General features: G+C 48.1%; 1 protein-coding gene across 3 annotated transcripts in view; it reads right to left on the reverse strand.

The window, feature by feature from the left end:
* SNX32 (sorting nexin 32) overlaps positions 1 to 24,548 on the reverse strand; it is a 44,014-nt gene that overhangs the window by 6,721 nt on the left and 12,745 nt on the right. For 2 of the 3 annotated variants that reach the window (XR_005455670.1, XR_005455669.1), the window contains exons 2-13: positions 21,104 to 21,208; positions 19,580 to 19,690; positions 16,413 to 16,534; positions 13,250 to 13,373; positions 12,870 to 12,974; positions 12,633 to 12,738; positions 12,253 to 12,328; positions 9,549 to 9,588; positions 9,358 to 9,444; positions 4,945 to 5,104; positions 3,534 to 3,619; positions 470 to 1,715 (exon numbers count right to left, since the gene is read on the reverse strand). Coding sequence is in view for 1 of the 3 variants with exons in the window: in XM_038764378.1 (XP_038620306.1) it covers positions 1,662 to 1,715; positions 3,534 to 3,619; positions 4,945 to 5,104; positions 9,358 to 9,444; positions 9,549 to 9,588; positions 12,253 to 12,328; positions 12,633 to 12,738; positions 12,870 to 12,974; positions 13,250 to 13,373; positions 16,413 to 16,534; positions 19,580 to 19,690; positions 21,104 to 21,208 (1,176 nt within the window). In the remaining 2 variants the exon portion in view is untranslated. Of the gene's footprint in view, positions 1 to 103; positions 1,716 to 3,533; positions 3,620 to 4,944; positions 5,105 to 9,357; positions 9,445 to 9,548; positions 9,589 to 12,252; positions 12,329 to 12,632; positions 12,739 to 12,869; positions 12,975 to 13,249; positions 13,374 to 16,412; positions 16,535 to 19,579; positions 19,691 to 21,103; positions 21,209 to 24,548 lie in introns of those variants that run through there. The other variant, XM_038764378.1, reaches the window with a different exon arrangement.

Raw genomic sequence — 24,548 nt, forward strand, 5'->3', positions numbered from 1 at the left:
GCCCGGCCGCTCTCGTGGAAGCAGCACCAGTAAGGAATCAATTTAAAGCAAAAAAGAAAAAAAAAGGAGAATAAAAAAGGATAGCTGCTTGCTGGGCTCTTCATATTTTTTTTTTCCTTTAATTCCCCTCCTCCACAGCACACCCTTGGACAGTACGAAGGGGTGGGGGGTGAGAGAGATAAAAAGCAGCATGGTTCACCCCTCGCCTGCTGAACGAAGGGAGAGGGTAGAAGTGCCTGGTACGATTTCCGAACTTGGTTTTGTGGTGATGCGGGCAAGACCATGGGGCTTCAGTTCTCCCTCAGAAGCTGTTCCCACCCATCCTCCGTCCATTTCCTGCCTTTTCCCCCCAGCCCGCCTCCGTGCAACAGGGTCGGTGAGAGAGCCTTCCCGCCCTTCCTCCTCGATTCCCTATCCCAGTCTGGTTGGATCCGGCTTCTCGGGAGGGTGGACTGGGCAACCCGCTTACCTGGGAAAGGCGTGGCAGGAGGCAGAGCATCCAGCTGGGAGCAGGCCCTCAGACCTTGGACCCGCGTGTCTTTGGCCTGCCTCCTCGCCGTGTTGACTCAGGAGGGTGTGAGCCTCCCGGCTCCCTCCTCCCAGTCGGGTCGGCCTGTACTTTATCCCCTGGGAGCCGAAGGGGACCGGGAAGGAGCCGGAGCAGGAGATCGGAGTCCAGCCTGCTTCTGGGGGCGGAGGAGGACGGCAGAGAAAGGGTGGGCCGGCAGCCAGCGCCCACCTGTTCCTCCAGCTGCAGGGGTGGGGTATGGACATAATTATGATTACGGTACTCGTTAAGCATTACTAGGTGCCAAGCGTGGTTCTGGGCAGTGGGGTAGATACAAGATCATCAGATTGGTCACAGTCCCTGTCTCACATGGATATGCCAGAGGCCCGGGGATGGGAAGTTCCTTGCCCAAGATCGCACAACAGACGAAGGGCAGAGCAGGAATTAGAATCCAAGTCCTGCCTCCCAAGCGTGCTTCTTGACAGGCAGAGGGGACGGGGCTGAACTTAAGCCCCGAAGCCCGACTGTCACAGCCTGCCACCCCTCAGGGGTCAGAATGGGTGCGGGCTCCTTGTCCTTCCAACTTCACACCTTATCGGAGGAGGAGGAGCCGCCAGCTGCCAAGGAGGCCCCTCCAAGCTGGCCAAATCAATCAATCGTATTTATTGAGCGCTTACTGTGTGCAGAGCACTGGACTAAGCGCTTGGGAAGTCCAAGTTGGCAACATAGCCCGAGACGGGCCCCCTACTTAGGCCTGCCAGTAGGGAGAGGGAGTGAAGGGGGCCGCCCCTGCCCCAATTTCTCCTGCTGGTTCCCCGGGGCCTGTGGAAGACGGAGGAGGCCAAGTTCCAGTCTGCCCAGAGGTGGGCACAGCCAGTGGGCAGTCCCACGGACCCACCCTTCCCTGTTCCTGGGATTTTTCCGGCTGGGGAAGGGGTGGGGGCTGGCGGCCGTTCCTCGGAACTCCTGGCAGTGGTGGATGGGGGGCGGGGATCGTCCTGGTCTTGGAGGAATGGCGATACAGGTGGCGGGAGGCCCTGCTGGGGGGACCCTGGAAGATGGAGAGGCCGGTCCGTGGTCCTAAGCCACCGTCCCTTCCTTGTGGTGTAACTTGCCAAGGCAGCACTGGGAAGGTGGCATTGACCTGGCCATTTTAGGGCTCCCCTTTGACGGCCAGGAGGGTGGTGCGGAGGAGCATTGTGCTCGCCTGCAAAGTGGGGAGAGAAGAGTTAATTAGGATTCTCCCCCCCGTCCCCCCTCCAAAAGCAAAGACGGGCTACTCTGTTCCAGTCACCTGCCTCTCATTAATAATGATGGCATTTATTAGGCGCTTACTACATGCAAAGCACTGTTCTAAGCGCTGGCACTTACCTTCTCCCACCCTACAGCAGCTGTGCCCCCTTCCCTGCCCCGAGAGGCAGGGGATCCTAGCAGGATGGAAAGGGGAGAAGCAAGATCCTCTTAATTGTAGTTTTTTTAAAATATTTTTTAAGCATTTACTCCATCCTAAGCCACTTCCCATATGGACTGGACTGCTTCCTGGGAAGCAGCGTGGCTTAGTGGAAAGAGCCCGGGCTTGGGAGTCAGAGGTCGTGGGTTCTAATCCCAGCTCCCCCACTTCTCTGCTGTGTGACCTTGGGCAAGTCGCTTAGCTTCTCTGGGCCTCACTCAGTTCCCTCATCTGTAAAATGGGGATTAATAATAATAGTAAGCGCCTAATAAATGCCATTATTATGTGCAAAGCACTGTTCTAAGCGCTGGGGAGGTTACAAGGTGATCAGGTTGTCCCAAAGGGGGCTCACAGTCTTAATCCCCATTTTACAGATGAGGGAACTGAGGCCCAGAGAAGTGAAGTGACTTGCCCAAAGTCACCCAGCTGACCGTTGGCAGGGCTGGGATTTGAACCCATGACCTCTGACTCCAAAGCCCAGGCTCTTTCCACTGAGCCACGCTGCTCCTCCTTTGAGCCCCACATGGGACAACCTGATTACCTTGTATTTACCCCAGCGCTTAGAACAGTGCTTAGCACCTAGTAAGCGCTTAAATACCATCACCATCATTATTATATGGGATTCACAGTCTTACTCCCCATTTTACCAAGGAGGGAACAGGCACAGGGAAGTGACTTGCCCAAGGTGACAAGTGGCAGAGCCGGGGGTTCGGAGTCAGAGGTCATGGGTTCAAATTCCGGCTCTGCCAATTAGCTGTGCGACTTTGGGCAAGTCACAACTTCTCTGCGCCTCAGTTCCCTCATCTGTAAAACGGGGATTAAGACTGTGAGCCCCACATGGGACACCCTGATCACCTTCTAACCCCTCGGTGCTTAGAACAGTGCTTTGCACATAGTAAGCGCTTAATAAATGCCATCATTATTATTATTATTTAGAGCCCAGGTCCTCTGCCTCCGCGGCCTGGGCTCTTTCCACTCGCTTTTGAGGCTAAGCTGCTTCTCTTAATCAATCAATCAATCAATCGTATTTATTGAGCGCTTACTATGTGCAGAGCACTGTACTAAGCGCTTGGGAAGTACAAATTGGCATCACATAGAGACAGTCCCTACCCAACAGTGGGCTCACAGTCTAAAAGACTGTGCTCACTCTCCTTAATAAGGAGAGTGAGCACTTAAGCACTTAATGCTTAAGTGCTTAATAAGCACGTAAGCACTTAATAAGTGCTCACTCTCCTCTAAGCGCTGGGGTAGGATTAGAAACAGTCCCTGTCCCTCTTAGGGCTCCCAGTATAAAGGGAGGGAGAAAAGGTATTGCTCGCTGTGGGCGGCCAACGTATCTGCTAACTCCCCCGTACTAAGTGCTCAGTGCCCAGTAACTGCTCAAACTGAAGCCCAGAGAAGTCGAGCGATTGGCCCGAGGGCACACAGCAGGCAGAGCTGGGGTTGGAGTGTATTTTTCCACTCGACCACCCCGCTTCCCTTCTCTTGCTGAGGTTTCCACTGCACCAGCGGACTGACTGATCAGTCGATCAGTCGTATTTCGGTGGAGAAAGGGGGTCGGGGGGCAGTTGGTACCTTGGCGTGCTTGAGTTCCAACTCCGCCAACTCGACGAGGTTCTTGCGGAAGGCGGACACGCGGCGGGACTTGAAATCCGTGAGCTCTGAGCCGGAGAGAGGGACGGGGTCATTCGACGGTTTACTTGTACCTATCTATTCTATTTATTTTATTTTGTTGGTATGTTTGGTTTTGTTCTCTGTCTCCCCCTTATAGACTGCGAGCCCGCTGGTGGGTACGGACCGTCTCTAGATGTTGCCGACTTGTACTTCCCAAGCGCTTAGTCCAGTGCTCCGCACACAGTAAGCGCTCAATAAATACAATTGATTGATTGATAGTAAGCGCTTAACAAATGACATTATTATTATTATTATTATTATTATTAATGGAATGCCCTCCCTCTGCTCATCCGCCAAGCTAGCTCTCTTCCTCCCTTCAAGGCCCTACTGAGAGCTCACCTCCTCCAGGAGGCCTTCCCACACTCAGCCCCTTCCTTCCTCTCCCCCTCGTCCCCCTCTCCATCCCCCCATCTTACCTCCTTCCCTTCCCCACAGCAAATGTATATATGTATATATGGTTGTACATATTTATTACTCTATTTATTTATTTATTTTACTTGTACATTTCTATCCTATTTATTTTATTTTGTTGGTATGTTTGGTTCTGTTCTCTGTCTCCCCCTTTTAGACTGTGAGCCCACTGTTGGGTAGGGACTGTATGTGTTGCCAATTTGTACTTCCCAAGCGCTTAGTACAGTGCTCTGCACATAGTAAGCGCTCAATGAATACGATTGATTGATTGATTGTCTCCCCCTTTTAGACTGCGAGCCCGCTGGTGGGTAGGGACCGTCTCTAGATGTTGCCGACTTGGACTTCCCAAGCGCTTAGTCCAGTGCTCCGCACACAGTAAGCGCTCAATAAATACGATTGATTGATAGTAAGCGCTTAACAAATGACATTATTATTATTATTATTATTAATGGAATGCCCTCCCTCTGCCCATCCGCCAAGCTCGCTCTCTTCCTCCCTTCAAGGCCCTGCTGAGAGCTCACCTCCTCCAGGAGGCCTCCCCAGACTGAGCCCCTTCCTTCCTCTCCCCCTCGTCCCCCTCTCCATCCCCCCCATCTTACCTCCTTCCCTTCCCCACAGCACCTGTATATATGTATATATGTTTGTACGTATTATTACTCTATTTATTTTATTTGTACATATCTATTCATTTTATTTTGTTAGTATGCTTGGTTTTGTTCTCTGTCTCCCCCTTTTAGACTGCGAGCCCGCTGGTGGGTAGGGACCGTCTCTAGATGTTGCCAACTTGGACTTCCCAAGCGCTTAGTCCAGTGCTCCGCACACAGTAAGCGCTCAATAAATACGATTGATTGATTGATTGGGAGGCGGCGGGCGGGGAGGGGGTGATGGGGGTGGTCCTCACCTTGCTTGGCGGAGTCCGAGAGGCGCTCAAAGCGCCGGCAGCACAGCTGTTGGTGCGTCTCGGCTGGCCGGACTTCGCGGTTCCTCATTCGGGCCTTGTCCAGGGCCTTGTTGGCGTTCTCGTAGTCGGCCAGAGCCCGCAGCCGCCGGTAAAGCAGGTCCTGGAAAGCGCGTGCGCGGCCGTGGATGGGGTGGGATAGAAAGAGAAAGACGCCAAGTGTGTACGTCTGTCTCTACATGTTGCCAATTTGTACCTCCCAAGCGCTTAGTACAGTGCTCTGCACATAGTAAGCGCTCAATAAATACGATTGATGATGATGGTGTACGTGTTAAGCGGCAGAATAATAATAATAATAATAATGATGGCATTTGTTAAGCGCTTACTATGTGCACAGCACCGTTCTAAGCGCTGGGGGGGAAACAAGGCGATCAAGTTGTCCCACTTGGGGCTCACACTCTTCATCCCCATTTTACAGATGAGGTAACTGAGGCTCAGAGAAGCTAAGCGACTTGCCCAAGGTCACACAGCAGACGTGGTGGAGTTGGGATTCGAACCCCTGACCACTGACTCCAAAGCCCGGGCTCTTTCCACTGAGCCACGCTGCTTCTGATGGCGTTTGTTAAGCGCTTACTCTGTGCAAAGCACTGTTCTAAGCGCTGGGGAGGTTACAAGGTGATCGGGTTGTCCCACGGGGGGCTCACAGTCTTCATGCCCGTTTTCCAGATGAGGGAACTGAGGCCCAGAGAAGTGAAGTGCCTTGCCCAAAGTCACACAGCTGACAGTTGGCGGAGCTGGGATTTGAACCCATGACCTCTGACTCCAAAGCCCGGGCTCTTTCCCGACTCTGCAGAAAGTCCCAGGTGCTTGCCCAGAGTCCATGGAACTTTCTCCCTACATCCCTCTTACCTCCTCATTAATAGCCCCAGGACCAGTCAATCAATCAATCAATCATTTATTGAGCACTTACTGTGTGCAGAGCACTGTACTAAGCACTTGGGAAGTACAAGTTGGCAACATATAGAGACAGTCCCTACCCAACAGTGGGCTCACAGTCCTCTCGTAGAACTACAAGAAGCAGTGTAGAAGCAGCGTGGCTCAGTGGAAAGAGCCAGGACTTTGGAGTCAGAGGTCATGGGTTCAAATCCCGGCTCCGCCACTTGTCAGCTGTGTGACTTTGGGCAAGTCACTTCACTTCTCTGGGCCTCAGTTCCCTCATCTGTAAAATGGGGATGAAGAGTGTGAGCCCCCCGTGGGACAACCTGATCACCTTGTAACCTCCCCAGCGCTTAGAACAGTCCTTTGCACATAGTAAGCGCTTAATAAATGCCATTATTATTATTATTATTATTATTATTATTATTATTATTATTAACTATGCATGGCTCAGTGGAAAGAGCCCGGGCTTTGGAGTCAAGAGGTCATGTGTTCAAATCCCAGCTCCACCAACTGTCAGCTGGGTGACTTTCAGCAAGTCACTTCTCTGGGCCTCAGTTCCCTCATCTGTAAAATGGGGATTAAGACGGAGCCCCAAGTGGGACAACCTGATCACCTTGTAACTTCCCCAGCGCTTAGAACGGTACTTTGCACATAGTAAGCGCTTAATAAATGCCATTATTATTTTTTTATAGAGAAGCAGCGTGGCTCAGTGGAAAGAGCATGGGCTTTGGCTATGTTGCCAACTTGTACTTCCCAAGCGCTTAGTACAGTGCTCTGCACACAGTAAGCGCTCAATAAATACGATTGATTGATTGATTGATTGATTTGGAGGCAGAGGTCATGGGTTCAAATCCCAGCTCCGCCAATTATCAGCTGTGTGGCTTTGGGCAAGTCACTTGACTTCTCTGTGCCTCAATTCCCTCAGAGAAGCAGCGTGGCTCAGTGGAAAGAGCCCGGGCTTTGGAATCAGAGGTCAGGGGTTCAAATCCTGGCTCTGCCAATTGTCAGCTGTGTGACTTTGGGCAAGCCACTCAACTTCCCTGTGCCTTAGTTACCTCACCTGTAAAATGGGGATGAAGACTGTGAGCCCCACGAGGGACAACCTGATCACCTTGTAACCTCCCCAGCGCTTAGAACTGTGCTTTGCACATAGTAAGCGCTTTATAAATGCCATCATTGTTATTTTTATCATTATTAAAATGGGGATGAAGACTGATTCCCCCTGATGGGACAACCTGATCACCTTGTAACCTCCCCAGCGCTTAGTACAATGCTTTGCACATAGTAAAGGCTTAATAAATGCCATCATTGTTATTATTTCCCATAGAACTACGCTACTTAATAACAATAATGATGGTACTGAAGCACTTAAACTGTTTTAAGCACTGGAGTAGATACAAGATAATCAGGTTGGTTGGACACAGTCCCTGTCCTACATGGGCCTCACATTCTCAATTCCCATTTTGGACAGGGATTTTGCGTTTATCTGATTAACTTGTATCTACCCCAGTGTTTAGAGGAGTGTTTTCCACATAGTAAAGGCTTACTAAGTGCCATCATTGTTATTATTACTTCCCATACAACTACGCTACTTAATAACAATAATGATGGTACTGCAGCACTTTCTGTGTCCCAGGCACTGTTTTAAGCGCTGGAGTGGATACAAGATAATCAGGTTGGTTGGACCCCGTCCCTGTCCCACATGGGCCTCACATTCTCAATTCCCATTTTGGCCAGGGATTTTGCGTTAATCTGATTAATTTGTATCTACCTCAGTGTTTAGAGGAGTGTTTTCCACATAGTAAAGGCTAAGTGCCATCATTGTTATTATTACTTCCCATAGAACTATGCTACTTAATAACAATAATGATGGTACTGAAGCACTTACTGTGTCCCAGGCACTGTTTTAAGCGCTAGAGTAGATACAGTATAATCAGGTTGGTTGGACACAGTCCCTATCCCACATAGGCCTCACATTCTCAATTCCCATTTTGGCCAGGGATTTTGCGTTAATCTGATTAACTTGTATCTACCCCAGTGTTTAGAGGAGTGTTTTCCACATAGTAAAGGCTTACTAAGTGCCATCATTGTTATTATTACTTCCCATACAACTATGCTACTTAATAACAATAATGATGGTACTGAAGCACTTACTGTGTCCCAGGCACTGTTTTAAGCGCTGGAGTGGATACAAGATAATCAGGTTGGTTGGACACAGTCCCTGTCCCACATAGGCCTCACATTCTCAATTCCCATTTTGGACAGGGATTTTGCATTAATCTGATTAACTTGTATCTACCCCAGTGTTTAGAGGAGTGTTTTCCACATAGTAAAGGCTTACTAAGTGCCATCATTGTTATTATTACTTCCCATAGAACTATGCTACTTAATAACAATAATGATGGTACTGAAGCACTTACTGTGTCCCAAGCACTGTTTTAAGCGCTAGAGTAGATACAAAATAATCAGGTTGGTTGGACACAGTCCCTGTCCCACATAGGCCTCATATTCTCAATTCCCATTTTGGCCAGGGATTTTGCGTTAATCTGATTAATTTGTATCTACCCCAGTGTTTAGAGGAGTGTTTTCCACATAGTAAAGGCTTACTAAGTGCCATCATTGTTATTACTTCCCATAGAACTATGCTACTTAATGACAATAATGATGGTACTGAAGCACTTACTGTGTCCCAGGCACTGTTTTAAGCGCTAGAGTAGATACAAAATACTCAGGTTGGTTGGACACAGTCTCTGTCCCACATGGGCCTCACATTCTCAATTCCCATTTTGGCCAGGGATTTTGCGTTAATCTGATTAATTTGTATCTACCACAGTGTTTAGAGGAGTGTTTTCCACATAGTAAAGGCTTACTAAGTGCCATCATTGTTATTACTTCCCATAGAACTATGCTACTTAATGACAATAATGATGATACTGAAGCACTTACTGTGTCCCAGGCACTGTTTTAAGCGCTAGAGTAGATACAAAATACTCAGGTTGGTTGGACACAGTCCCTGTCCCACATGGGCCTCACATTCTCAATTCCCATTTTGGCCAGGGATTTTGCGTTAATCTGATTAACCTGTATCTACCCCAGTGTTTAGAGGAGTGTTTTACACATAGTAAAAGCTTACTAAGTGCCATCATTGTTATTATTACTTCCCATAGAACTATGCTACTTAACAATAATGATGGTACTGAAGCACTTACTGTGTCCCAGGCACTGTTTTAAGCGCTAGAGTAGATACAAAATACTCAGGTTGGTTGGACACAGTCCCTGTCCCACATGGGCCTCACATTCTCAATTCCCATTTTGGACAGGCATTTTGCGTTAATCTGATTAACCTGTATCTACCCCAGTGTTTAGAGGAGTGTCTTACACATAGCAAATGCTCAACGAGTATCAGAATTATTAAATTGTCAGGGGAAACCCAAAATAATGGCACGGTGTGTAACGGGGGGGGCTGGCCCATCTCACCTTGGCGGCCTGAGAGTCTCTCATGTAATATTTGAGCATATCCGTCAGCTTCAGATCCTCATCCGAGGCCACTCGCCCTTCCAGCTTCTGCAGATTAGAGGGAGGGTTGAGGGGGACGGTTTGGTAGTAGATGCCCCCTCCCCTACTCCCCACAGCACTAGGTTTCTGTCCGAAAGGAAGCCGGCACTCACCCGCAGACGCTCAAAAAGCTCAGCCAACTTGAGGAAGCTCCTACAGCGGAGAGAAGCGCCCGTTACGACTAAGCCCCTTTCATTCAGTCAATCGTATTTATTGAGCGCTTACTGTGTGCAGAGCACTGGACTAAGCGCTTGGGAAGTCCAAGTGGGCAACATCTATTATTAATAACAAAGGGGCTGAGAGATGGTCCTGGTCGTCGTAGATTCTGTTCATTCCTGACGTCAATCAATCAATCAATCATATTTATTGAGGGCTTACTGTGTGCAGAGGACTGGACTAAGCGCTTGGGAAGTCCAAGTTGGCAACATCTATTATTAATAACAAAGGGGCTGAGAGATGGTCCTGGTCATCGTAGATGCTGTTCATTCCTGACGTCAATCAATCAATCGTATTTATTGAGGGCTTACTGTGTGCAGAGCACTGGACTAAGCGCTTGGGAAGTCCAAGTGGGCAACATCTATTATTAATAACAAAGGGGCTGAGAGATGGTCCTGGTCATCGTAGATTCTGTTCATTCCTGACGTCAATCAATCAATCGTATTTATTGAGCGCTTACTGTGTGCAGAGCACTGGACTAAGCGCTTGGGAAGTCCAAGTTGGCAACATCTAGAGACGGTCCCTACCCAACAGTGGGCTCACAGTCTAGAAGGGGGAGGCAGAGAACAAAACAAAACATATTAACAAAATAAAATAAATAGAATATGTACAGATAAAATAAATAGAGTAATAAATACATACAGACATATATACAGATGCTGTGGGGAGGGGAAGGAGGTAAGGCAGGGAGGGCAGGCTTTAATAATAACATTTATCGTATTTCAGCACTATGTGCTAGGCACTGTACTAAACACCGGGGTGGATACAGTCCCTGTCCCACATGGGGCTCACAGTCTCAATCCCTATCTTACAGGCGAGGTAACTGAGGCACAGAGGAGAGAAGTGACTTGCCAAAGTCACAGGGCAGACATTCACTCATTCATTCAATTGTATTTATTGAGCGCTTACTGTGTGCAGAGCACTGTACTAAGCGCTTGGGAAGTCCAAGTTGGCAACATAGAGAGACGGTCCCTACCCAACAGTGGGCTCACGGTCTAGATGGGGGAGACAGACGACAAAACAAACCAAGTGGACAGGTGTCAAGACGTCAGAACAAACAGAATTAAAGCTAAATGCACATCACTGACGAAATAAATAGAATTGTAAATATGTACAAGTGACGGAGCCGGGATTAGAACTCAGGTCCTTCTGACTCCGAGGCCTGTGCTCTTGTGCTAAGTACTGTAATCAATCAATCGTATTTATTGAGCGCTTACTGTGTGCAGCGCACTGTACTAAGCGCTTGGGAAGTACAAGTCGGCAACATCTAGAGATGGTCCCTACCCACCAGTGGGCTCACAGTCTAGAAAGGGGAGACAGAGAACAAAACCAAACATAGTAACAAAATAAAATAAATAGAATAGATAAGTACAAGTAAAATAAATAGAGTAATAAATACGTACAAACATATATACATATATATATATATACAGGTGTGTGTGTATATATATATATATATATATATACACACACAAACCATATAGAACAAAACCAAACATATTAACAAAATAAAATAAATAGAATAGATAAGCACAAGTAAAATAAATACAGTAATAAATACGTATAAACATATATACATATACATATATATGTGTGTGTGTGTGTATATATATACACACATATATATACACACACATATATATGTATATACACACACACACACACACACACACACACATATATACATGTGTGTGTGTGTATGTATGCTCTGTCTCCCCCTTTTAGACTGTGAGCCCACTGTTGGGTAGGGACTGTCTCTATATGTTGCCAACTTGTACTTCCCAAGTGCTTAGTACAGTGCTCTGCACACAGTAAGCGCTCAATAAATACGAATGATGATATATGTATATATATATGTATGTGTGTGTATATATATAAAATATATACATATATAATAAAATATATTATATATGCCTATATTATATATATATAATATATATAATAAAATATATACATATATATATATATATATATATATATATATATATATATATATATAATTAAAAGGTGCTGTACTAAGCCCTGGGGTAGATAGAGGATTATCAGGTCCCACATAGGGCTCACAGTCCAAGAAGGAAGAACAGGGATTGAATTGCCATTTTGCAAGTGAGGTAACAGGCACAGAGAGGCCAAGTGACTCGCCAAGCAGACAAGTGGCGCCAGGACTAGAATCCAGGTCCTGACACCCCAGGCCTGGGCTTTTATATTGGACTCTCCCAAGCGTCCATTCTTTCAATCGTATTTATTGAGCGCTTACTGTGTGCCGAGCACTGTACTAAGCGCGTGGGAAGTCCAAGTTGGCAACACATAGGGACGGTCCCTACCCAAAAGTGGGCTCACAGTCTCGAAGGGAGCCCCCCGTGGGACAACCTGATCACCTTGTAACCTCCCCAGCGCTTAGAACATAGTAAGCGCTTAATAAATGCCGTATTATTACAGTGCTTTAAGTGCTCAATAAATATGAATGAATGAGTGCCGCCGCCCGGGGGGGGGTTAGGGGGCCCCCTGGTGGCAGGTGGGGGTAGCGCGGACTGGGCTGGCAAACTGGGCAAACTGGGCAAACTGGGGGTAGGAGATGGGCGAGGGGGTGCGGCTCCTCACGTCTTCAGCTGGTTGACCTCCTGCGCGCCCAGGCTGCTCAGCGCGGCCGAGATGGGGATGTAATCCTCGGCCAGACCTGCGCGGGACAATCTCACCGTCAGGGCCAACCTCGGAGCGGCCGGGGGGGCCGCGTCACGGGCCGGCTCCGGCCCCCCGTACCCAGCGGGTGCCCCAACACCAGGCCCCGTCGCCCCAGGACGGGTCTGCCAACTCTTCCGTTGGACTCTTCCCAGCGGCTTCACCCAGTGCTCTGCACGGAGTTGGCGCTCGAGGAATGCCCGTCGGTGGACCTAGATGGCCACCCCTGCCCTCCCCTGGCCCCGGCGAGGCGGGGAGGCACGCTCCTGGGGGCGGCGGGGGGACGGGGAGGGCCCACGTACACTTGTGCGAACGCATGACGCGGTCGGCACGCAGGCAGGCGTCCCGGATGCGGGTGTGATATTCCAGCAGGAATGTCCGCTCGTGCTCGAAGAAGTCATCCACTTCCTGGTGGGAAGCGGTGATGCTGGGATTGCCCAGCCCCCCCCCGGCCATGCCCAGTCTCCCGCTCCCCAGGTCGGAAGCCACGTACCGGGGAGCCTCCCCCCCGCCAGCCCCGTCTTGCTCCCCTCACTCACCTTGAGGCCCACCACGCCCGTGATCAGGGCCTCGTCGGCCGACTTGACGATGTTCCTCAGGAATCCCCCCAGCAGCTCCTTGCGGTTCTTCCCTCGCACGCTCAGCTGGGTGAGGCGGGAGGGAAGCGGAGAAGGGGATGAGCTGAGGGGCTCTGTCACCCCCCGCCACCCCACCGCGCCCCGATAATCAGACCTCCCTCCGCCCGCTGCCTCGTCCCCGACGGCCGGCCTTCCCAAGGGGGCTCCGGGCAGCTCCCGGATCTCTGTCCCCTCGGGGATTTGGCCACCCTTCCGCTCCATTCCCGCTCCCGGGAAGCCCCACGGGCCCTCTGGCTTCTCCCGGGGCCCGCGGTCCCTCTGGGCGGCTGCCTCCCGCTCACGTCCTGGCCGTATTCCAAGAAGACGAAGAGGTTGTGGTCGCGCCGCAGGGTGGGATGGGCTGCCAAGCGCTGGAGGAACACTTCGTGCATGGCCACCGTCTTCTTGAAGATCGCCAGGTATTCCCTGAGTCGGGAGCGGGGACCGAGGAGGAACGGCAGGCTCAGAGGGCCCGGCTGACTTCTCCCTCCCGCCCCGCTTCTCTTTTCAGAACAAAAATAATAATAATAATTGTGGAATTTAAGCACTTCCTCTGCGCCAGGCACTGTACTACTACTACTACTACTAATTAAGCACTGGGATGGATGCAACGAATGGTGTCAGGCGCTTACGATGTGCCGGGCTCTGCACTAAGCGCTGCGCTGGACACAGTACATTGCGTTCAGGCCTGACTATGGGCCAGACACTGTACTAAGTGCTGGGATGGATACAACGAATGCCATTTGTCAGCTGTGTGACTTCGGGCAAGTCACTCAACTTCTCTGTGCCTCAGTTCCCTCGTCTGTAAAATGGGGGTGAAGACTGTGCGCCCTCCGTGGGACAACCTGAGCACCTTGTAACCTCCCCAGCGCTTAGAACAGTGCTTTGCACATAGTAAGCGCTTAATAAATGCCATCATCATTACTACTAATTAGTAGTATTATTACTATGTGCAAAGCACTGTTCTAAGCACTGGGGGGGATACAAGGTGATCAGGTTGTACATACTTATTACTCTATTTTACTTGTACACATCTATTCTATTTATTTTATTTTGTTAATATGTTTGGTTTTGTTCTCCGTCTCCCCCTTCTATCAATCAATCAATCAATCGTATTTATTGAGCGCTTACTGTGTGCAGAGCACTGGACTAAGCGCTTGGGAAGTACAAGTTGGCAACATCTACAGACGGTCCCTACCCAACAGTGGGCTCACAGTCTAAAAGGGGGAGACAGAGAACAAAACCAAACATACTAACAAAATAAAATAAATCATCATCATCATCAATCATATTTATTGAGCGCTTACTGTGTGCAGAGCACTGGACTAAGCGCTTGGGAAGTCCAAGTTGGCAACATATAGAGATGGCCCCAACGTAACAGTGGGCTCACAGTCTAAAAGGGGGAGACAGAGAACAAAACCAAACATACTAACAACATAAAATAAAGAGAATAGATATGTACAAGTAAAATAAATAAATAAATAAATAGAGTAATAAATATGTACAAACATATATACTGTGAGCCCACTGTTGGGTAGGGACTGTCTCTATATGTTGCCAACTTGTACTTCCCAAGCGCTTAGTCCAGTGCTCTGCACACAGTAAGCGCTCAATAAATACGATTGATTGATTGATTGATCAGGTTGTCCCGCGTGGGGCTCACAGTCATCCTCCCCATTTTACAGATGAGGTAACTGAGGCTCCGAGAAGTGAAATGACTTGCCCAGCGTCACACAGCAGACAGGTGGCAGAGCCGGGATTCGAACACATGACCTCTGACTCCAAAGCCCGTGCTCTTTCCACTGAGCCACGCTGCTTCAAAACTAGACTGTAAACTCACGGTGGGCAGGAAATGCGTCTGTTATATTGTACTCGCCCAAGCACTTAGCACAAGACTGCACAAAGAGCATAGGCCTGGAGCAATAATAATGATGATGGCATTTATTAAGCGCTTACTATGTGCAAAGCACTGTACTAAGCGCTGGGGAGGTTACAAGGTGATCAGGGTGTCCCATGGGGGGGCTCACAGTCTTAATTCCCATTTTACAGGAAGTCAAAAGGTCATGGGTTCTAATCCCTGCTCCGCCACTCGGCTGCTGTGTGACCTTGGGTAAATCACTTAACTTTTAGACTGTGAGCCGACTGTTGGGTAGGGACTGTCTCTATATGTTGCCAACTTGGACTTCCCAAGCGCTTAGTCCAGTGCTCTGCACACAGTAAGCGCTCAATAAATACGATTGATGATGATGATGATGATGATGATAACTTCTCTGGGCCTCAGTTCCCTCATCTGTAAAATGGGGATTGAGACTGGGAGTCCCACGCGGGACAGGGACTGTGTCCAATCCCGTTTGCTTGTATCCACCCAGTGCTTAGTACAGTGCCTGGCACACAGTAAGCACTAAACAAATACCACAATTAGTCGACGCTCAATAAATACGATTGAATGAAGGATTTACATTTATTTATACTGATGCTATTGATGCCTGTTTACTTGTTTTGTTTGGTTTTGATGTCTGTCTCCCCCCTTCTAGACTGTGAGCCCGTTGTGGGCAGGGATTGTCTCTCTTTGTTGCTGAATTGTACTTCTCAAGCGCTTAGTCAGTGCTCTGCACACAGTAAGTGCTCAATAAATACGATTGAATGAATGAATGTCAGCCCTATTTGTGTTTCTCCCCCTTCTAGACTTTGAGCCCGTTAGGTGGGGACCTGATAATCCTCTATCTACCCCAGGGATTAGTACAGCACCTTTTTATTATATATATATATACACACACACACACACACACACACATATACATATATATACATATATATACACACACACACAGCACCTTATATATATATATATATATATATATATATACATACATATACACCTGTGTATATATACACACCCCTCTCTCTCTCTATGTATATATATACCTGTATATATATAGGCGTAAACACACACACACACACACACATACCTATATACATATACACCTATGTATATGTGTGTGTGTGTATATATATGTGTGTGTGTGTGTGTGTGTGTATATATATATATATATATACACCTATATATAGGTATATATATACACCTATATATAGGTATATATATACACCTGTATATATGTATATATGTACACGTGTGTGTGTGTGTATATATACATACACCTACATATATATATATATATATATATATATATATATGTTTGTACGTATCTATTACTCTATTTATTTTACTTGTACATATCTATTCTATTTATTTTATTTTGTTAATATGTTTGGTTTTGTTCTCTGTCTCCCCCTTCTAGACTGTGAGCCCACTGTTGGGTAGGGACCGTCTCTATATGTTGCTAACTTGTACTTCCCAAGCGCTTAGTCCAGTGCTCTGCACACTGTAAGCGCTCAATACGATTGATTGATTGATTAAAAAAAGAATGGGGAGGGGGTCGAGGGGAGGGTCTCGGCGACACTCACCCCTCCAGCTCCTGTTTCATCTTGGCAAACTCTTCTCGGGTGACAGAGCTGTCCCCTTCCCCCAGTTTCTGAAGTTTCTCCCGGGAGACCTCGAAGTCCGGTTTCGGCGGAGCTGGGGGAATCTGTCCGAGGCAAGATGGGGAATGATGATAATCATATTAATAACTGTGGCAGCCGTTAAGCACTTAGTATGTGCCAAGCCCTGTACGAAATGCTGGGCTAGATATGAGATCGTCAGGTCCCATGTGAGGCTCACAGGTCTAAGCAGGAGGGAGAAGAGGTACTGAATCCCCATATATGTATATATGTTTGTACATATTTATTACTCTATTTATTTATTTATTTTACCTGTACATATCTATTCTATTTATTTTATTTTGTTAGTATGTTTGGTTTTGTTCCCTGTCTCGCCCTTTTAGACTGTGAGCCCACTGTTGGGTAGGGACTGTCTCTATATGTTGCCAACTTGGACTTCCCAAGCGCTTAGTACAGTGCTCTGCACATAGTAAGCGCTCAATAAATACGATTGATGATGATTTCTGCAATGTGGGAACCGAGGCCCTGGAAAGTGAAATGATTTGCCCAAGGTCATGCGGCAGGCAAGTGGGAAAGCCGGAATTAGAACCCAGGTCCTCTGACTCCCATGCCACGAAGACAGGGAAGCGGGCAGATCCCCCACGTGTCTGCTTTGTGACCTTGGGCAAGCCGGGCTTTGGAGTCAGAGGTCATGGGTTCAAATCCCGGCTCTGCCGCTTGTCAGCTGTGTGACTTTGGGCAAGTCACTTCACTTCTCTGGGCCTCAGTGACCTCACCTGGAAAATGGGGATGAAGACTGTGAGCCCTCCGTGGGACAACCTGATCGCCCTGAAACCCCCCCGGCACTTAGGGAACAATTTCTAACCAAGACAAGCAACTGTGGGTGATTTCAGGAATATTTATGTTTCATGAAAAAAATTAGGCTATTGATAGTGCTGTCCTGCTGCAAAATCACCCTAAATAAAACCCATAGGGGAAAAAAAAAACCCACGATATTTGAAATTGGTAAAACTTAGTCATCTGAGCAAACTTGATCCTGTGTTCTGTTAGTATCTTTGAATCATAGATACTAACCCCCGCCTCCATCCCCCCGTCTTACCTCCTTCCCTTCCCCACAGCACCTGTATATATGTATATGTTTGTACATATTTATTACTCTATTTATTTTACTTGTACATATCTATTCTATTTATTTTATTTTGTTAATAGGTTTGGTTTTGTTCTCTGTCTCCCCCTTCTAGACTGTGAGCCCGCTGTTGGGCAGGGACCGTCTCTATATGTTGCCAACTTGTACTTCCCAAGCGCTTAGTACAGTGCTGTGCACACAGTAAGTGCTCAATAAATATGATTGATTGATTAGAACAGTGCTTTGCACAGAGTAAGTGCTTAATAAATGCCATCATTAGTATTATTATTCTCTGGGCCTCAGTTACCTGATCTGTAAAATGGGGATTTAATAATAATAATGAGGGCATTTACTAAGCGCTTACTCTGTGCAAAGCACTGTTCTAAGCGCTGGGGAGGTTTCAAGCTGATCTTCTAGATTGTGAGCCCACTGTTGGGTAGGGACCGTCTCTATATGTTGCCAACTTGTGCTTCCCAAGTGCTTAGTACAGTGCTCTGCACACAGTAAGTGCTCAATAAATACGACTGAATGAATGAATGAATCAGGTTGTCCCACGGGGGGGCTCACAGTCTTAATCCCCATTTTACAGATGAGGTAACTGAGGCCCAGAGAAGTGAAGTGACTTGCCCAAAGTCACACAGCCGACAATTGGCGGAGCAGAGATTTGAATCTATGACCTCTGACTTCAAAGCCCGTGCTCTTTCCACTGACCCACGCTGCAGAACAGTGCTCTGCACATAGTAAGCGCTTAACAAATACCATTATTATTATTATTATTATTATTATTATTATTAATAACAAAGGGGCCGAGAGATGGTCCAGGTCATCGTAGATTCTGTTCATTCCTGACGTCAATCAATCCATCAATCCATCGTATTTATTGAGGGCTTACTGTGTGCAGAGCACTGGACTAAGCGCTTGTGAATCAATCAATCAATCAATCAATCGTATTTATTGAGCGCTTACTGTGTGCAGAGCACTGTACTAAGCGCTTGGGAAGTCCAAGTTGGCAACATCTAGAGACGGTCCCTACCCAACAGCGGGCTCACAGTCTAGAAGGGGGAGACAGACAACAAAACCAAACATATTAACAAAATAAAATAAATAGAATAGATATGTACAAGTAAAATAACTAGAGTAATAAATCCGTACAAACATATATACATCTATACAGGTGCTGTGGGGAAGGGAAGGAGGTAAGGCGGGGGGGGGGACGGAGAGCGGGAGGAGGGGGCTGAGTGTGGGAAGGCCTCCTGGAGGAGGTGAGCTCTCAGTAGGGCCTTGAAGGGAGGAGCTTGGCGGATTCATTCATTCAATCGTATTTATTGAGCGCTTACTGTGTGCCTAGCATTGGACTAAGCGCTTGGGAAGGACAAGTTGGCAACCTATAGAGACGGTCCCTACCCAACAGCAGGCTCACAGTCTAGAAGGGGGAGACAGACAACAAAACCAAACATATTAACAAAATAAAATAAATAAAATACATATGTACAAGTAAAATAAATGGAGTAACAAATCCGTACAATCATATATACATCTATACAGGTGCTGTGGGGAAGGGAAGGACGTAAGGCGGGGGGGACGGAGAGCGGGAGGAGGGGGCTGAGTGTGGGAAGGCCTCCTGGAGGAGGTGAGCTCTCAGTAGGGCCTTGAAGGGAGGAGCTTGGCGGATTCATTCATTCAATCGTATTTACTGAGCGCTTACTGTGTGCCTAGCACTGGACGAAGCGCTTGGGAAGGACAAGTTGGCAACATCTAGGGACGATGTGGGGACCATTTTTTTGTCCCCTCTCCCTTCCCGGCTGACGCCACAACCTCCCAACGCGCGGAGCGGGGAGAGAAGCGGGAAAGGAGAGAAGACGTGGCGACGTCGCCCCGCTTCCCTCCCTACCCCACGCCGGACCTCTCCACCCCGGCCCAGCCCCACGGGCCCCGCTCCGTCCGCGCCCCTGACTTGTGCCCCTCCACCCCAGGATCCCCGTCTCCCCCAGCGCCGCTGCCTCACGATGATGCCGGCGTAATCCCGGTTGTCCGTGTAGGCGTCGTGCAGCCAGATGAACTCCTCGTGCTGGCGCACCACCGCGAACTCCGCCTGAGCGAAGTGCGGCAGGGAGCTCTGAAACCCAGAAAGGCCGCCGCCGTCAGAGACCCCCCCAACAAAAAAAAAACACAAACACTCCCACGCCCCGAAGGACCCACACTCACCCCCCAAAATGATCGTCTTTAGTCCAGACCCCCCCAACAAAAAAAACACAAACATTCCCACGCCCCGAAGGACCCACACTCACCCCCCAAAATGATCGTATTTAGTCCTCACTACAGTGCTTTGCACACAGTAAGCGCTCAATAAATACAATTGAATGAATGAATCCTCTTTCAGAGTCTCTCCCTGGGGATAATAATAATAAAAATGATGGAATTCATTAAGTGCTTATCAATCAACCAATCAATCAGTCGTATTTATTGAGCACTTACTGTGTGCAGAGCACTGGACTAAGCGCTTGGGAAGTCCAAGTTGGCAACATATAGAGACAGTCTCTACCCAACAATCAATCAATCAATCGTATTTATTGAGTGCTTACTGTGTGCAGAGCACTGGACTAAGCGCTTAGGAAGTACAAGGTGGCAACGTATAGAGACAGTCCCTACCCAACAATCAATCAATCAATCAATTGTATTTATTGAGCGCTTACTGTGTGCAGAGCACTGGACTAAGCGCTGGGGAAGTACAAGTTGGCAACATATAGAGACAGTCCCTACCCAACAATCAATCAATCATATTTATTGAGCGCTTACTGTGTGCAGAGTACTGGACTAAGCGCTTGGGAAGTACAAGTTGGCAACATATAGAGACAGTCCCTACCCAACAATCAATCAATCAATCAATCGTATTTATTGAGCGCTTACTGTGTGCAGAGCACTGGGCTAAGCGCTTGGGAAGTACAAGTTGGCAACATATACAGTTCCTACCCAACAATCAATCAATCGTATTTATTGAGTGCTTACTGTGTGCAGAGCACTGGACTAAGCGCTTGGGAAGTGCAAGTTGGCAACATATAGAGACAGTCCCTACCCAACAATCAATCAATCAATCGTATTTACTGAGCGCTTACTGTGTGCAGAGCACTGGACTAAGCGCTTGGGAAGTACAAGTTGGCAACATATAGAGACAGTCCCTACCCAACAGTGGGCTCACAGTCTAAAAGGCAGAGGGAAGGAGTTGTGGCGATGGGGAGCGGAGGAGCACCTGTATATATGTTTGTACATATTTATTACTCTATTTATTTTACTTGTACATATCTATTCTATTTATTTTATTTTGTTAATATGTTTTGTTCTCTGTCTACCCCTTCTAGATTGTGAGCCCACTGTTGGGTAGGGACTGTCTCTAGATGTTGCCAACTTGGACTTCCCGAGCGCTCAGTCCAGGGCTCTGCACACAGTAAGCGCTCAATAAATACGATTGATTGATTGAGGGGAGGGGGCCCGTGACCGGCGAAAGTCGTCTCCCGCCGCCTGGGAGCCTCACCTTGGTCTGGACGGTGAATTTTACCCTGTCCCGCTCGCTCACGGCATCGGAGATCTCCACCTGCAGCAAGCTGGCTCCCTGCAGGCCCACAGACACGGAGCAAGGCTGGCCGGGGGGGAGGAAGGCAGAGAATAATAATAATAATAATGATTATTATTATTACAGTATTAGAACAGTGCCTGGAACATAGTAAGCGCTTAACAAATACCGTAATAATAATAATCATTATCATTATTATTATTCTCTGCTTTCCTCCCCCCTTTCCTAGTACTTAGAACAGTACTTAGTACTGTTCCCCCTCCCCCCCTTTCCTAGTACTTAGAAGCGCTTAACAAATACCGTAATAATAATAATCATTATTATTATTATTATTCTCTGCTTTCCTCCCCACTTTCCTACTACTTAGAAGAGTGCCTGGCACATAGTAAGCGCTTAACAAAGTACTAGAGAAGCAGCGTGGCTCAGTGGAAAAGAGCCCGGGCTTGGAGTCAGAGGTCATGGGTTCAAATCCCGGCTCCGCCAACTGTCAGCTGTGTGACTTTGGGTAAATCGCTTCACTTATCTGGGCCTCAGTGACCTCATCTGTAAAATGGGGATGAAGACTGTGAGCCCCACGTGGGACAACCTGATCACCTTGTATCCTCCCCAGTGCTTAGAACAGTGCTTTGCACATAGTAAGTGCTTAATAATAATAATAATAATGATGGCATTTATTAAGCGCATACTATGTGCAATGCACTGTTCTAAGCGCTGCAGAGATCACAAAGTGATCTGGTTGTCCCACATGGGGCTCACAGTCTTCATCCCCATTTTACAGATGAGGGAACTGAGGCCCAGAGAAGTGAAGTGACTTGCCCAAAGTCACACAGCTGACAACTGGCAGAGCCTGGCAGAGCAGCGTAATAAATGCCATTATTTTTATTACTCTCTGGGCCTCAGTTCCCTCATCTGGAAAATGGGGATGAAGACTGTGAGCCCCCGTGGGACAACCTGATCACCTTGTATTCTCCCCAATCAATCAATCGTATTTATTGAGCGCTTACTGTGTGCAGAGCACTGTACTAAGCGCTTGGGAAGTACAAGTTGGCAACATATAGAGACAGTCCCTACCCAACAGTGGGCTCACAGTCTAGTCTCCCCAGTGCTTAGAACAGTGCTTTGCACATAGTAAGTGCTTAACAAACACCATCATCATTATTATTATTATTACTGGGGTAGATACAAGGTAATCAGGTCCCAGTCCCAAATGGGGCTCACAATCTTAATTCCCCATTTTACAGATGAGGTAACTGAGACAAAGAGAAGTCCAATGACTTGCCCAAGGTCACCCAGCAGACGGGTCACTTCTTTAACAGTGAGCCCACTGTTGGGGAGGGACTGTCTCTATATATTGCCAACTTGTACCTCCCAAGCGCTTAGTCCAGTGCTCTGCACACAGTAAGCGCTCAATAAATACGATTGATCGATTGATTGATTGATTCTGAGCAGTCAGTCAGCAGTCTCAGACCTCATGGTGGAGGGTGGAAATGGCTCCACCCGGCCCCTTCTCCTTCCCTGGGTTCCTTTCATTCATTCAATCAGATTGATTGAGCGCTTACTATGTGCAGAGCACTGTACTAAGCTCTTGGGAGAAGACAGAATAATAGACACAATCTTGGTTCCTGGTTCCTGGACCACCTGCCCTCTGCCTCCCTCTGCCCATCCACCAAGCTGGCTCTCTTTCTCCCTTCAAGGCCCTACTGAGAGCTCACCTCCTCCAGGAGGCCTTCCCACTCTGAGCCCCTTCCTTCCTCATCCCCTCATCCCCCCTCCATCCCCCCATCTTACCTCCTTCCCTTCCCCACAGCACCTGTATATATGTATATATGTTTGTACATATTTAATACTCTATTTATTTATTTATTTTACTTGTACATATCTATTCTATTTATTTTATTTTGTTAGTATGTTTGGTTTTGTTCTCCGTCTCCCCCTTTTAGACTGTGAGCCCACTGTTGGGTAGGGACTGTCTCTATATGTTGCCAATTTGTACTTCCCAAGTGCTTAGTACAGTGCTCTGCACGTAGTAAGCGCTCAATAAATACGATTGATGATGATGCCTCCCCCTCCCAGCCCTACAGCACTTTACGTCCATATCTGTCATTTTATTTCCTTCTATTAATGTCTTTCTCCCCCTCTATACTGTAAGCTTGTTGTGGGCAGGGACTGTGTCTGTTGTATTGTTATACCGTACTCTCCCAAGCACTTACTACAGTGCTTTGCACACAGTAAGTGCTCAATAAATACAACTCCGTGAATGAATGAATGAACTGATGACTCTCCCTGCTGGTCTCCTTGCTGGTCCCCTGCAGGGCTGAGTACAGACTTTCTGGGCCCGGGAGTTTGGTGTTTACACACAACAGATTAGACACAATAATAGAGATAAACACAATAATAGAGAAGGGGAGGGAAGAAGGAGGAGGAGGAGAGAGTGGGAGGAAGAGATGGGAGAGAAGGAAAAGGGGAGGAGAGGAAGGGAAGATGGGGAGAAGGGGTGGGGAGAAGGGGTGGGGAGGAGGAGAAGAAGAGAGAAGAGAAGAGGGAGGAGGAGGAGGAGAGAGTGGGAGGAAGAGATGGGAGAGAAGGAGAAGGGGAGGAGAGGAAGGGAAGATGGGGAAAAGGGGTGGGGAGGAGGAGAAGAAGAGGGAAGAGGAGAAGAGGGAGGAGGAGGAGAGAGTGGGAGGAAGAGATGGGAGAGAAGGGGCAGGGGAAGAGAGGAAGGGAAGATGGGGAGAAGGGGTGGGGAGGAGAAGAAGGAGGAGGAGGGGAAGAGGGAGGAGGAGAAGAGGGAGGAGGAGAAGAGGGAGGAGGAGAAGAGGGAGGAGGAGAAGAGGGAGGAGGAGAAGAGGGAGGAGGAGAAGAGGGAGGAGGAAGAGGGAGGAGGAAGAGGGAGGAGACGGGGGATGGGGAGAAGAGGCAGGATAGGAGGATAGGAGAGGAAGGAAAGAAGAGAAGGGGTGGGGAGGGGGAAGAGATGGGGGAGAAGGGGCGAAGAGGAAGGGGAGAAGGAATAGGGAGGAGAGGAAGAGGAGAAGGAATAGGGAGGAGAGGAAGGGGAGAAGGAATAGGGAGGAGAGGAAGGGCAGAAGGAATAGGGAGGAGAGGAAGGGGAGAAGGAATAGGGAGGAGAGGAAGGGGAGAAGGAATAGGGAGGAGAGGAAGGGGAGAAGGAATAGGGAGGAGAGGAAGGGGAGAAGGAATAGGGAGGAGAGGAAGGGGAGAAGGAATAGGGAGGAGAGGAAGAGGAGATGGAATAGGGAGGAGAGGAAGGGGAGAAGGAATAGGGAGGAGAGGAAGGGGAGAAGGAATAGGGAGGAGAGGAAAGGGAGAAGGAATAGGGAGGAGAGGAAAAGGAGAAGGAATAGGGAGGAGAGGAAGGGGAGAAGGAATAGGGAGGAGAGGAAGA

Source organism: Tachyglossus aculeatus, chromosome 22 (genome assembly GCF_015852505.1).
Source record: "Tachyglossus aculeatus isolate mTacAcu1 chromosome 22, mTacAcu1.pri, whole genome shotgun sequence".
In the NCBI taxonomy this organism is placed as follows: domain Eukaryota; kingdom Metazoa; phylum Chordata; class Mammalia; order Monotremata; family Tachyglossidae; genus Tachyglossus; species Tachyglossus aculeatus.